This window comes from Mesoplodon bidens (assembly GCF_964165515.1).
Source record: "Mesoplodon bidens genome assembly, chromosome: 4".
In the NCBI taxonomy this organism is placed as follows: Eukaryota; Metazoa; Chordata; class Mammalia; order Artiodactyla; family Ziphiidae; genus Mesoplodon; species Mesoplodon bidens.
This window is the reverse complement of record NC_138160.1, coordinates 30,654,059-30,667,586: the sequence shown is the minus strand read 5'-3', so window position 1 is coordinate 30,667,586 and position 13,528 is coordinate 30,654,059. Positions and strand designations below refer to the sequence as shown.

Sequence of the window (13,528 nt, the reverse complement as noted above, 5' to 3'; positions counted from 1 at the left end):
ACCATAAAAGCTTGAAGGAAAGAAAATGAATAAATATAAAGGATGGTTCTCAGTTTTTTGGGGGTTCTTTTTGAGACTTTTTCAAGTCATGTATATTTGAAAATTGATATGTTTTTATCCTGTTATCTTCTTTAGCATGGTGAACAAATGTTTCTGGTAAGGTTTACAAATCGCTACCTGGCCTTTACTTCTCTCAAACTAGTTCTAATGCAGAGCAGTGAGACGTGTGTGCAGAACCATCTGCCGTAGGCGGCACAGTACCCCCGCCCCCCAACCCGCTCCATTTCTGTGCCCCGAGGGCGAGCAGGGCATTTCAGTCCTCGCACACGTAAGGTGAGGATGAATGTTGACCTCCGGGGGCTTCCGCGAGTTCCCAAGAGGAGAACGGGGTCCAGGCCTTCCGGGCTTGTGAGGGCCTTGGGTGGCAGCCCTGCTCCTTTCTTCCTGCCTAGGCCTCCGAGGTGAGGTCTTGTTCTCAGTGGAATAACATCCATTTATTCTTGGGAAACGGGAACAAGGAGCCTTTTCTCCTGCTTGCTCAAAGGCTCAGGGCAAAGAGGAGTGAGTTTAAGGAAGAGAGTTTGGGAATAGCAAGAAGTTGCAATCAAGCTTCTCTATCCGGCCTTGGAATCCACGAGGGAATTTAAAAATAGTGTGCTTCTTTACTGAAGAGGAAGAGCTTACATTGATCTGGATTCAATATATGAAGCAGCATTTCAGCCATATCTAATAGTCTTTGTGAAGAGTGATTTAATTATTACTAATATGATATTTTGTGTCAAAATCACCTCTTTAATTTTAGCAGTGCAAAAAACGCTAGGGAATTACTTAAAATTAACAGATACCATTTTAAACCTGTACAATACTTATCTTCAACATGCCATGAAGCCTAGACTATATTTCCATCCCCTCCTCCCTCAGCAAAATGGAGAGACGACTTCTAACATATGGAAGCATTTTCACACTGCAAGTTATTCTGAGGGGAAAATATGTGATTTATAAATGCTGTCAAATGAAATATGTATTTCCAAATGGTACCGAGTGGACCAGGCACATCACAAGACACGTTCTGCATCTTTACTACCCCATGGGCATAAACGACGGAATGGTCTCGAGAAAGAGCAAACAGCTCTTTCCAGCATTATCAATCCAGAGGGCCCACATTTGCTGCTGACAAACATATTCAAGTAATTAAAGATTACAGGTAACCTCATCACAAAAGCATACAATAGTTTATATTCCATAAACTATAAATATCTATAATACTTATAGATAAAATAACACCTTCAAATTTTGGAGAAATGGGTATGCTCTGTCAAAAGTAATACATTCTTCTGAGTCATTTTTGCCAGTGGCTGAAAATAAATATTGACATAGAGGTTTTTTTTTTTTTTTTTTTTTTTTTTTTTTCTTTTTGCGGTATGCGGGCCTCTCACTGCTGTGGCCTCTCCCGTTGCGGAGCACAGGCTCCGGACGCGCAGGCCCAGTGGCCATGGCTCACGGGCCCAGCCGCTCCGCGGCATATGGGATCCTCCCAGACCGGGGCACGAACCCGTATCCCCTGCATCGGCAGGCGGACTCTCAACCACTGCGCCACCAGGGAGGCCCGACATAGAGGTTTTAAACTGCTAGGCTCACCACGCCACTTGCCTGCCAACATTCTCAAACAAACCTTTTTAAAGTCAAAATACAAACAGAAAATGGTAAGAATAAGTGAAGCATCTTGCATGTTTACAGATGGCAAAACAAAAGTGCAGGAACACTGACACAGTCTGGGATGACATCTCAACTAGGCTTGTACAGACCACAAAAGCAGAAGGGCTATCACAGGCTCAGGTACATCACAGCTTCATAAGAAAAGAAGCTGTAAAATAGGCATTTAACTAAGCCAAGAGGGAGCCTTTCTTAGAGGAAAAAACATGAGATTCGGAGTTAGCTCTCATGTGTTTCACTCCCAGATCTCTAAGTGCGAGCTGCGCAACCTTGCACACATCTTGTAAGTCTGGAGGCTTCGTTGTCTCATGATCCAAGGGTTTAATAACTTACCTCTTGAGGACTGTATCATGTAGTAAGAGCTGCGGTTTACCGAGCATTTCTCATATGCCAGGTACTGTGCTTAGCATTTTATCTACATTACCTCGCTAAATCCTTACAACTTTGTGAAGTATGTCTTACTATTCCCATTTTACAGATGAGTAAACGTGGCCTCAGAGGGATCAAGTGATCTGCCCTAGCTCACAAAGTTAGTGAATTGAAGAGACGGAATTTGAATCCAGTCTCGTTTTTGCCAAAGTTTAGGTTTATAAAACCCTGCATTCTGGCTCGTGGTAGTCATTTACTTAGTCACCAAAGATTAATATATTTAAACATGTTTTATAATAGATGAAGTATGACACAAATATACATTTTCACATTACACATGTGCATAAAAGAAGCATCATGGGAGATCAGCAAGGTCTAACTTTTAGGTCATATAAAGTTAAACATTTCAAAAGGCAAAAGGTTAAAGACTAGTCATGACATGCATAAGCATGTCATATGGTACTGTTTTAAGAAGAAAGAAAAAGAAATAATTCAAAGAGTCATGTTTTGGCACTGAGAACAATAGTAAAATTTAATGGAGTATGCTGTGTTGGCTGTTGAAAACGGTCTCTTGGAATACAAGAAGGTCTTCATGAAACCGTTCAACTCACTGATCATCCCCAAATATAAAGCACACTGCACATGACGACCATGTCTTTTGGGATGCATTACGGAACACTCTCAAAAATATAAAGCCAGTTTCTTCCTTCATCACTGTGTTTTGATCTGCAGAGTGATTTTGCCAGATGTTCTGTATCAAATGACTTAATGAAAGTTTTCTGTTTTTTAAAATCTGTGAAGTTCCCTATTTATAATGACATTAGTGAAGTACATGACTTTAAGAAATGAGAAGAATTTTTCTTCAATTGAATTGCCACAAATCTCCAGATTCTAAAATGCAAACGAAATCAAGTCACTGGCCATAGCCCACTACCACATATGACTGGATTATAAACTAAGCAGTATGGTTTGGGGTTGAGGTTGGGGTGAGAACGCATTAAACACAGAGTTTTCAGGGGCTTGGTCCGACCTCCAGAAGGGTAGCAAGGTCTGTGTGTGACACAACCTCTAGTTCTGGCTCACATCAGATACTTTAATTATTTGTATGTCTTGGTTTTCTGAAATTGATCTGTGTCTAGATTGCGACCAATATACAAACCAGTTGAGAAAAGAGTCTAAAGTCTTTGGAACGTACAATGAATGGATCTCTTGAAGACTAGCATCATAAGAAGCAGATGTGTTCAGAAAATCGGATGCATTAGACGAAGTTCTCAGTGGTAACGGCTGTATTCAATGGGTTGCAAGATACTTTTCTCATCTTCTTCTCCAATGTCCTATTCAGAATGTCCCATTCTGAAAATGAGTAATTTCTTTATCTGCATGGTATTTATGAGAAAACGGATAGCTTCCTTCGTTTTATTCTAATATTGATTCTTTTTTTTTCTCAAGTGTGTGCTCACATTGAATCAAAATGAAGAAATTCTAGATTTCTGAGAGCAGGCAGTTTATAATTCCATTTCCAACAAAAATGTACAGCAGTTCAAAAAATTCAGAATTGGGTTGAAAAGTGTTTTCTCCTTTTACTTCCTATAATGTATGTATTACAACACACTTGTATTCATAGTACACAATTGGTTATAACTTCAGCAGGGACGACAAGGCTGGAATTGTTCCAGCAGGGTCCATTTATCTTGTGTCTCAAGTTGAGCTGGTGCTTTGTGAGTTCAGCCTGGCAATTTCCTATGTAAACTGCCTGTTTCCCTCTGGGGTCCTGGTGATTTTACCTTCAAGTCCGTCAGTACAAAACATCTGATAAAGTAGAATCAAGAGTGTCTCATCATAGTTAATAATGGCTCTGTGGCCCTACCACCTCCTTCTGTAAAGACATAGTTTTTTAATATTTTGGTGGGTAATTTGTTGTTTAGTTCATTCCTTTTGCATTTTTACAGAGTTCCTCCATAGATGGCTAGAAATGAGTACAGAATGTCTTATGCCTATAGTTCCTTCATGAATTGGCACAGATTCACTTTTCTTCTGGGGCAACAATTTGTCATTTCTTTTTTTTTTTTTTTTGCGGTACACGGGCCTCTCACTGTTGTGGCCTCTCCCGTTGCGGAGCACAGGCTCCGGATGCGCAGGCTCAGCGGCCATGGCTCACGGGCCCAGCTGCTCCGCGGCATGTGGGATCTTCCCGGACCGGGGCACGAACCCGTGTCCCCTGCATCAGCAGGCGGACTGTCAACCACTGCGCCACCAGGGAAGCCCTGTCATTTCTTAAAACTATCTTAAAATATTTTAACATAGATTTGAGGGCTTTTTAAAAAAAAATCAAGATTGTGATTCAGACCCTCTACATCCCCTCTTCCTGGGTCTCCTGCTATGATTTATCTTTTTTTCTACAAAAGATGTCATTTTTTATAGTTGAGACTTTAGATGTTTTAAATTCCTGTTGAAAAATCTTTGAACTATGACAAATGCTTTAGATGTAGTTTATGCTTTCAGGCTAAATTTTTGCTTTGCAGAAATAAACATTTTAACTGACATTTAATAATCCCAAGCAAAGATATTTTCTAAAAAAAAATTTCCATTACTCAGATATCAGACATATTATTAAAACAGAAGACTCCTTGCATCAGAGAGGAAATCATTGTTTTAAGCAGAATATCTAAATGACTGATTTCAATATCAGTATCGATATTTCAATATCCTAACTACAGGCATTTCGTTTTAGGTCTTCAGAGTAGCCCTTGACTTCACCTTACACTGAATCACAATAATCATGGTGTGCGGTTTGAGTTGTAATTATTTTCTCGTTAACTGTCAGGTTACTCAGAACGTCTGCAGGTTTAGTCATTAACTCCAAGGGTCTCCACTGCCATCTTCCTAGATTTGGTCTCAGTGGGCAGACACCTGGAGGTGCTCTAGAGGACCAGTCCTCAAACACGTATACAGACCACCTGGGGATCTTGTAAAATGCAGATTCTGCTGCAGTAGGTCTGGGGTGAGGCCTGAGAGTCTGTATTTCTAAGAAGTCCCTGGTCAATGCTGCTAGTCTGTCTGGACCACACTTTGAGGGGCAAGGATCTCTAAAACTATCAATGGGCCATGAGCCTGAATTCAGAAACTTCCTGATATTAAAAAAGAAAAAGAAAGAGAGGAGTAAAACAAGGAAAAGTGAGAAGAAAACCAGGGGTAAGAATAAGGTAATGAGTGAAAGGAAAAAGAAAGACCTTTGAGGAACAATTAAGAATTTTCCCCAGAGCTAACAGGGTAGCTAGGTGATGGCAATGACATAGGACTGGAGGGGAGGAGGGAAGGGAAGCTAACTTTTATTGAGTGTCTTCTGTGCAGCCTGTGCTCTGACATATTGCCATGTGTTTAGGCATGTATATGTAAATGTATATATATGGATATATATATCTGTGTATATATGGAGGATGGATCGATAGAGAGAGAGATATTCTGCCTTGTTCCAAAAAGGTTTGAAGAAGCTGTACCAGGTGCTCTTACATGCACACATTCCTTCAATCCTCATAACAACTCTTTTAAAATATATATCGAGAGAGACGAGAAAGCTAAGCCTTGCAGTCATTTTTTTAAAAGCACAGCTCTAGGATTATCTAACTTCAGAGCTCCAAAATCCATGCTTTGACCAGTCAGAGAGCCAGACACGAGTGAAAGAGGTGAAGAGGACAGTTTTGGAGCGTGAGAAGAAATGAGAAAGGAGGACGTGGCGGAGACACATGGAAAAATCCAGGAAGAAAGGGAGAGGAAAATGCAGGGCATGACAGGGCTGCAGTCCAAGTGGGTAATTCCAGTCCTGGTGGCAATTAGAGGCGACCCATTTGGCAGTGTCCGCTCCTCTGCAGGGGGGTTGTTGCCACCATCTTTCCTGCCAAGAGTGTTTCCACAACCTTTGTGGCCCTGGTTGGAGTAGCCTGGTTCTATCCAGTGTGGAGAACTCAGTTTTCACCTTCATCACCCTAAACTACCAAGCAGGATGAAGCAGTCTGCCAGACTCTCGGTGGGAGAAGCCATGTAGCAGAAATCTGGGACCCCTAGAGCTTCCTGTCCCCATGCCCATTGGGACTCCATTCTCAGTCTCTTCCTCCTCTTCCTGATGTGCTTTTGGCTCAGTAGATACTCTTAAACCTCCTCCTCTGAGATGACTGAAAATCCTCCAGTTACTTTCCTACATGAAACAGGTTTGTCAGAGACTGAGTGCCAATAACATATATTGAAAACAAAAAGGTAGGAACAGGACCTTACAATTCACCCAAAATTTTGGGGGAAAATTATGGTACATACTAGAATAGGGAGAAAAGAAGTGTATATTTACTGTTAACACTGACCATTACACTACCTTAGAATCCTGATGAACAAAGCTCTTACCTTATGCATAATGTTCTAGCTGAATTCTTGTCTGGAGATGTGAAGGAGTATTTTGAACAAAGGTGAAGGACAAGAACATAAAATGCCTTTCAGTAGATTAGACGGCATTATAAAGGTGCCGTCTGTAGTTATTCAGAAGCGTATTATTGCACTCTGAATTCATTGAATCCTTCTTGCTCACACATCTGTTTCCATCTATCTCTATGCAAAGAACAGGTAGGCCAAAGAAATAAGATACTGGGTACTTGTTAAGCAGTATAATTCAATAAGAAGTCTGTCGTTGGCCAGGAGCATGAGAATTGTCCTTTGATCATGAGTGTCTGACACTATGGTAGAAAAGAAATTACTTTCAAATTTGGTTTTTATTTTCTCAAAGTTACGTATATTCATGTGGTTTAAGGGATCAAATGGTCCTACAAGACTTGTCTGGAAAAAAGTAGCAGTCTCCTCCTGGCCCCTTCCTCTGCTTTCTTTTTTCTTGGTCCCCAGAGGTAACAGCATCCAACTCACAGCTGTTTCTTTTGTATTAACCTCCATATAACCAAATACCAGGCATTTAGGGCTACTTCTTTATATTTATGTTTAGGTGCTACCGGTTTGCAACTATGGAAGAATTTAGGTCCCTTTCACAGATTTTTCTGACCCCTTCAACCCACTACCACCATACACATGAATGTTTTCCATGCCCCCATCTTCCCAAAATCACTGCATCAGAAGTCTGATTAGATCAATATTCAGTATTCACATCGTCATGATTATGTAATATATTTTGATTAGGTTTGTTTTCCTGCCCAACTTTTTGTTTTCTCTGGATTTAATAATTGTGTCATATTTTTGTTTTGTTTTGTTTTCTTAGTTCTCTATGTACTAGTTACCAGTCAACCCCCCAAGTCTCTTCCAATGATCTAAATATGCTTTCAAAATATTCAGTTACTTGAGATATTCAACTGTTTTTAGTTCCATCCTTTTGGAGACATCTTTCCTGGAGTCTCCTCGGGGACCTCCCCCATTGTGGACTGGTTATTCTCTGCAATTGATGTACTGCTATCGCTCTGGGCTATCCTCTCACCATCATCCTGGAGGTTGCCTTCACCTCTTTTGAGTCGGTGCCCCTATTTCTTGGCTACTTAGTTTACTAGCTCTTTTGGTGGAGCACTTCCTTTAGAAGCATCCTGAGAATGAGTGCATGTAGGATACATACTTTGAGAGCTTACCGTTGGAAATGTTTTTAGCATGTCTTTACACTTAATCGGTACATTATATTAGCACATAATTCTAGACTGGAAATCATTTCCTTTCAGAGTGTTAAAAGCATTGATCCTTTGATTTCTAATTTACAGGATTGTTGTTGTGAAACCTAAAGCCATTCCGATACCTGACCCTTCATATGTGGCTTTTTTTTTACCCCCTTCTCCGTGCCAATAGGACCTTTTCTTAGTGGTATTCTAAGATTTCATGATGTGCATTGGTACGGTTCTATTTTCATGTATTGTTCTGAGTATTGGATTGGCTCTTTCAAACTGGAAACGTATGTCTTTTGATTTGCGGAATTTTAATGATCTATTTGTTGATAATTTCAAGCCCTCTTTTTCCTGTATTCTCTTTCTCTATAGCTTCTATTAGTCAGGCATTGAAGTGACTCTTGGACTGCTCATCTGAGTTTTCTTAACTCTTCTCACATTTTTCATTTCTGTTCTTCTGCTCTGCTATATGGACTATTTACTCAATTTTATTTTCTAAATCTTCTATTGATGTTTTTAAGTCAACATTGATTCTACTACCATATTTTAAAGTCTAAATTTCTAAAAGCTTATTCTTGTTCTGTGTTGCTCTTTTTAAAAAATAGTATTCTGCTTTTGCTTCATGGATGTTTCATATTTGTGAGGATATTAATTATATACATATTAGATATATAATTATAAAATATATATGTATGAAAATAAATTACTTGTATATAATTTTAGAAAATATATATTAAACTCTCTGCATAGTCTTTTCCCTCCAGTTTACTTTCCTTCTGTTTACTCATTCAATCACTGAATTGTATGTCTGGTGACCCTTGATTGCCTGCTTATATTTAAGAAAGGGGAACTCACTAAAAAGCTCATTAGCAGCTATGTGCACTTGCACTGGGGACTCATCATCTGGTTTGACCATTCACTGAGAAATTTGTTTGCCAATATCTTTTGTTCTTTTCTTTCGGGTTGGTCAGACTCTCCAGAGAAAAATCTTATAATTTCCTGCCTGGAGGAAATAAACCTGGCTGCCAGCATTCTGTGAACTGAGTAGAGAGTGCTCAGACAGAATCTCAATATTTTGTATGCGTCGTAGGCAGTATAACAGCTCCCTAAAGGTGTCTGTATCCTAATGCTCAGAACCTGTAAATATGTACCTTATGTGGCAAAAGAAACCCAGTAGGTGTGATTAAGTTAAGGATCTTGAGATGGGAAGATTATCTTAGATAATCCAACTTCATCTTCAGCCTCATCTTTTACCACTGTCCTCTCTCTCTTACCTTGCAAAGTGACTTGTATACAGTCACCCCTCGATACATATTTGTTGAATAAGTGGATTGATCAACAAATATATTAGGAAGAAGAAAGGATACATTTTAAAATATATCATTTTAAGGACCGTGATCTTATTTTCAAGTTTTCCTACTGGGTCAGGTTAGAAAACTGCTATGAACCCAATGGCTTGATAAATGTTTACATCTGACTTTGTCTTTGGAGCCAAAGGACTGGTTTGAGAAAGGGAGAATCTAGATGGAAGAGGAGGTAAGGAGGTCATCTGTTTTCCAGCTAATGAGCTGGGCAGTGTCAGGGAGAGGAGGTGGCTGCACTGAGGCTAATATACCTTCAATCAGACAATGTATTCCTAGATCCCAGCACAGTGGCTGGCACAAAAAGATACTCAATAAATATTTGGTGAATTGATGAAAAAAAATGGCCTTCCTACTTTACCACATGCCCTCCAAGCTACAAGTAACCCTTTATGATTTCCTACTTAATGCTGCCATTGAAGATCACTTTTGCCCGTTTTTAGCTCTATGTTTTGATAGAGGAAAAGTCAACATGCTATTTGTCTATGGTTAGGTCAAGTCATACTTTTTTTTTTTTTTTCCTCCTGCGGTACACGGGCCTCTCACTGCTGTGGCTTCTCCCGTTGCGGAGCACAGGCTCCGGACGCTCAGGCTCAGCGGCCATGGCTCACAGGCCCAGCCGCTCCACGGCATGTGGGATCCTCCCCGACCTGGGCACGAACCCGCATCCCCTGCATCGGCAGGCGGACTCCCAACCACTGCGCTACCAGGGAAGCCCCAAGTCATACTATTTTAAGGACAACTGTCCTAAGTCCAATTTAGAAGAGGCACATTTATTATTCCACTTCATAAGTATTCCGCTGCACATTCACAAAGACTATGTCCTTTCAAAGTCATTAGAGATCTCATTTCTTAAATCTAATGTAATTGCTGAAAAAGGAGCTTGTTCTAAGAAAGAACAAAGAATTGAGCTACAGTTTAATATGGATGGCAATGCCAATATGTTGTTGAGCATTTTCTGCTGTGGTTCACTTGGCTCCAAGGGCAGACAGCACAGTAAGCACTTGCATAAAAAAAATGAAGCCTATCTTGCTGGACCGAAAGAAGGTACCCAAGTTCACAGGGCCTCAGGAGCTTGGCAAAGGGTGGTCTGGCAGAGTTTTGACACGATATTATGGGATAAGATTGTGGGTAACTGGAAAATCCCTTTCTGGCATATAAAATATGTAATTACCTGGTAGTTCCTTGAAATTCTTCAGCTAGACTTTTATTTATTCAGCCAGTGATGGCAAATTACCTCAGCTTCTATGCCGGCATGATACATCGGTAATGGCTGCTAGAAGACTATAATGATAAAACTTCTGAGGTAACATTGGGGCTCATCAAGAAAGTGTTGTCATAGATTAGCAATGTCAGCTATGAGTTTTGGAATAGGGATTGGTGTCACGCCACATATTTAATATCCTTTCAGGCTTTTTTTTTTTTGGTCTTGTTAAAATCTAAGTAATTATATCTAAAAATCCATATAATTTTCACATAAATTCTGTAAAGTAAGTACTGTTATAGTCTTCATTTTTTTTTTCAGATGAAGAAACTTAAGGTACAGACATATTGTTTCCAAAAGTATACTGCCAATTAGCGGTGGAACTTATATTTGAACACATGCCTCCCTAACTCCAGAGCCTCTCCAAGCTTTTAACAACCATATAATCTTCCCTAAGAATTCTAGAGTGCTGATATTTAATGCTGTTATCACTCATTTATACCCTAGAGTGAATGAGTTCCTTTCTATCCTTACCTAAGATAGGAAAATATAAAAGATTAATAAGGTTGGCAGGGCTGAAGACAAACTACCTACTTTACAATACTGTTTAAGACTGATTCTTAGTCTAAATATTGAAAACATGACTTAGTATATGACTAGTCAAGGAAATATGAATTATTCCTGGATTATTCCTGGATTATTTAAGTACATCTGTACCATTTATATTTTGAGATCCAAACCAAGTAGAAGTATTACTCTCAGATGAGATTTTTTTTTTTTTGGCGGTACGCGGGCCTCTCACTGTGGTGGCCTCTCCCTCAGATGAGATTTTTCCTCCTTTGAAATGTTTTATTCTAAAAGTAAGGATGTTAATCACTATGTCACAATGAGTTTCCAAATGCAGGTAATTGTACTTTGTTTTCCTTAAACACTTAAGGGTTGTTCTTTTAATGGGATGATTTCTCTATTTATGGAAACATATTACTATCGTTTCCCCAAATATTTATTTCTCTAATTAATTGTTAAAATCACTTGTAAATATGCGATTTACAGCATTCATGTAAAACAGTTTGGATTTTACCCAAAGGCAGGGAAAAATACAAAACCAAAAAAATCTTCAAATATTTGTAGTTGGTGTTAGAAATGTCAGAGTATTGTTCGATTTCTTTCATGTTCTTTTACTCTTACAGAAAAATCTGTCATTGCTCAACCAATATTTGTTTTTGAAAAGAGAAAACAAACTTTTAAGGTAAGATCAAGTTACTTTTCTCTGTCTGATTTTTTTTTTGAGGTATTTATTTATTTTGGCTGTATTGGGTCTTCTTTGCTGTGCGTGGGCTTTCTCTAGTTGCAGTGAGCAGGGCCTACTCTTCGTTGCAGTGCGTGGGCTTCTCATTGCGGTGGCTTCTCTTGTTGAGGAGCACTGGCTCTAGGCACACGGGTTTCAGTAGTTGCAGCACGTAGGCTCAGTAGTTGTGGCTCACAGGGTCTAGAGCACAGGCTCAGTAGTTATGGTGCACGGGCTTAGTTGCTCTGCAGCATGTGGGATCTTCCCGGAGCAGGGATTGAACCCGTGTCCCCTGCATTGGCAGGTGGATTCTTAACCACTGCACCACCAGGGAAGTCCCTCTTTGATTTTTACTTTGACAAGATTGTATTTCGAGAAGCTAGCTATACTAAATGATATCACTGCTGCATAAATTTACCTCTGTTCTTCACTTAGAGGAGTAGTAACTCCAGAATATTTACATCATATGGATTTACTGACAGCAATTTGGTTGAAATGGGAAGCCAGAGGCCTTATCTTGAAACTATGGATAACATGCCATTTTTACCAAGTTATCTGGTTTTTTTTTTGGAGTGACTGGGAAAGGGGAGGGGCTGAAAGAGATTAGGAGGGCTAAGGCTCATCATGCGTTCCCCACCACTGACCTAGCTTAAAACTGGATATAAAATAAGTTCTAAACTGTAGTATATGATTCAAAAGAAATCTTAAGGACTCTATTTGCTTTTTTGGCATCATACTAAAATCACTTGCTTTGAAAGACAAACGATAGCATTAGTAGCATTCTCACTTTAGCTTAACTAGTATTTTCTTGTTATTCATTCTTACTTATGGAGGCAATTTACCCTACTACCCACAAAACTAACTAAAGAAAAACTCAACTCCTAGTGAGTAAAGGTGAGCAGCTTTTCCTAGCCTAGCTGAATAGACCTGGCTTCTGAGAATTCTCTTATAAAGTGACAGGGTGAAAGTCTGATTTGAAAACAGCAAACACTCAGCTCTCACCGGTAGCTTTGTTTCCTTCCAGAGACCTGCAGAAGACACCCTGTATGAAGCAGCAGAACATGGTAATGATTTGTATCCTGTATTTCAAAAGCAATCTTTATACAGAGATAAGTAGGCACAAGCATTTTGGCATGTGGCACAGGCAATGTAAAATCGACTGGTTTTTCTTGTTTTTAAGCATGCAAGTAGACTGGCTCTTGTTTTGAAAGATGACATGTAGGTCTTTGAGAACACTGATATTAAAAATGCTAAAATCCCATGATTCTCCACTGCCTGTACTTCAACCTTCCAAAAGCATTCTCTATACAATCTCAGAATTTGTACGCAACTTCTTGCCAAAGCCACTTGTTTCTAATTGTTTCATAGTAGGATGATATGCCTATCGGTTTATAATCACCAAGTTATTAACCCCAATATCTAACACTGTGCTTCAGGAGTTAACACATTGTCAAACGATGATATATCTAGAGAAAAGGAAATTCTGTTTCTCCTCTCATATCACGGATTGAGGCTAACTTGTTATTGCAATCAGTTTTACCCTTCACATTGAATTTCTTACAGAATGTAATGATTCTTCAAGAAAGCGTGTCCGGTCTTCATCTTTTACTTTGCATACTACAGATTCTCAGTCCCAAGGAGGTAGGTATAGCCTTGACTGTTGAGTGTTCACTGTTATGTTTACTCTGAGTGTGATACTACTAAGGGACTTTTCAAACAGGTAATGTTTAAAAATCTACCCATTGATAGTGTTTATAATATATCGTTGTATGAAAATAGCAGTCTATAAATGAATTGCACAGGGGGTTATTATTTTAAAATTCAATTAATCAACATTGGAAAAAAGACTGAAAGGATATAAAGCACAGTGTTGGCAATGGTTATCTTAGGTAATGGGATTACAAGTGATTTGGTTCCCCTGTCCACCACCCCGCAGCCTGCTCCAACCCCCAACTCCGAC

The 13,528-nt window shown here is 39.5% G+C and overlaps 1 protein-coding gene across 6 annotated transcripts in view; it reads left to right on the top strand.

Annotated features, from left to right (window-relative positions):
* Positions 1-13,528, top strand: part of RANBP3L (RAN binding protein 3 like) — a 49,746-nt gene that overhangs the window by 12,655 nt on the left and 23,563 nt on the right. For 5 of the 6 annotated variants that reach the window (XM_081231975.1, XM_081231979.1, XM_081231977.1 and 2 more), the window contains exons 2-4: positions 11,471-11,529; positions 12,593-12,632; positions 13,132-13,209. In XM_081231975.1, the coding sequence (XP_081088101.1) occupies positions 11,471-11,529; positions 12,593-12,632; positions 13,132-13,209 (177 nt within the window). The remainder of the gene's footprint in view (positions 1-11,470; positions 11,530-12,592; positions 12,633-13,131; positions 13,210-13,528) is intronic. The other variant, XM_081231978.1, reaches the window with a different exon arrangement.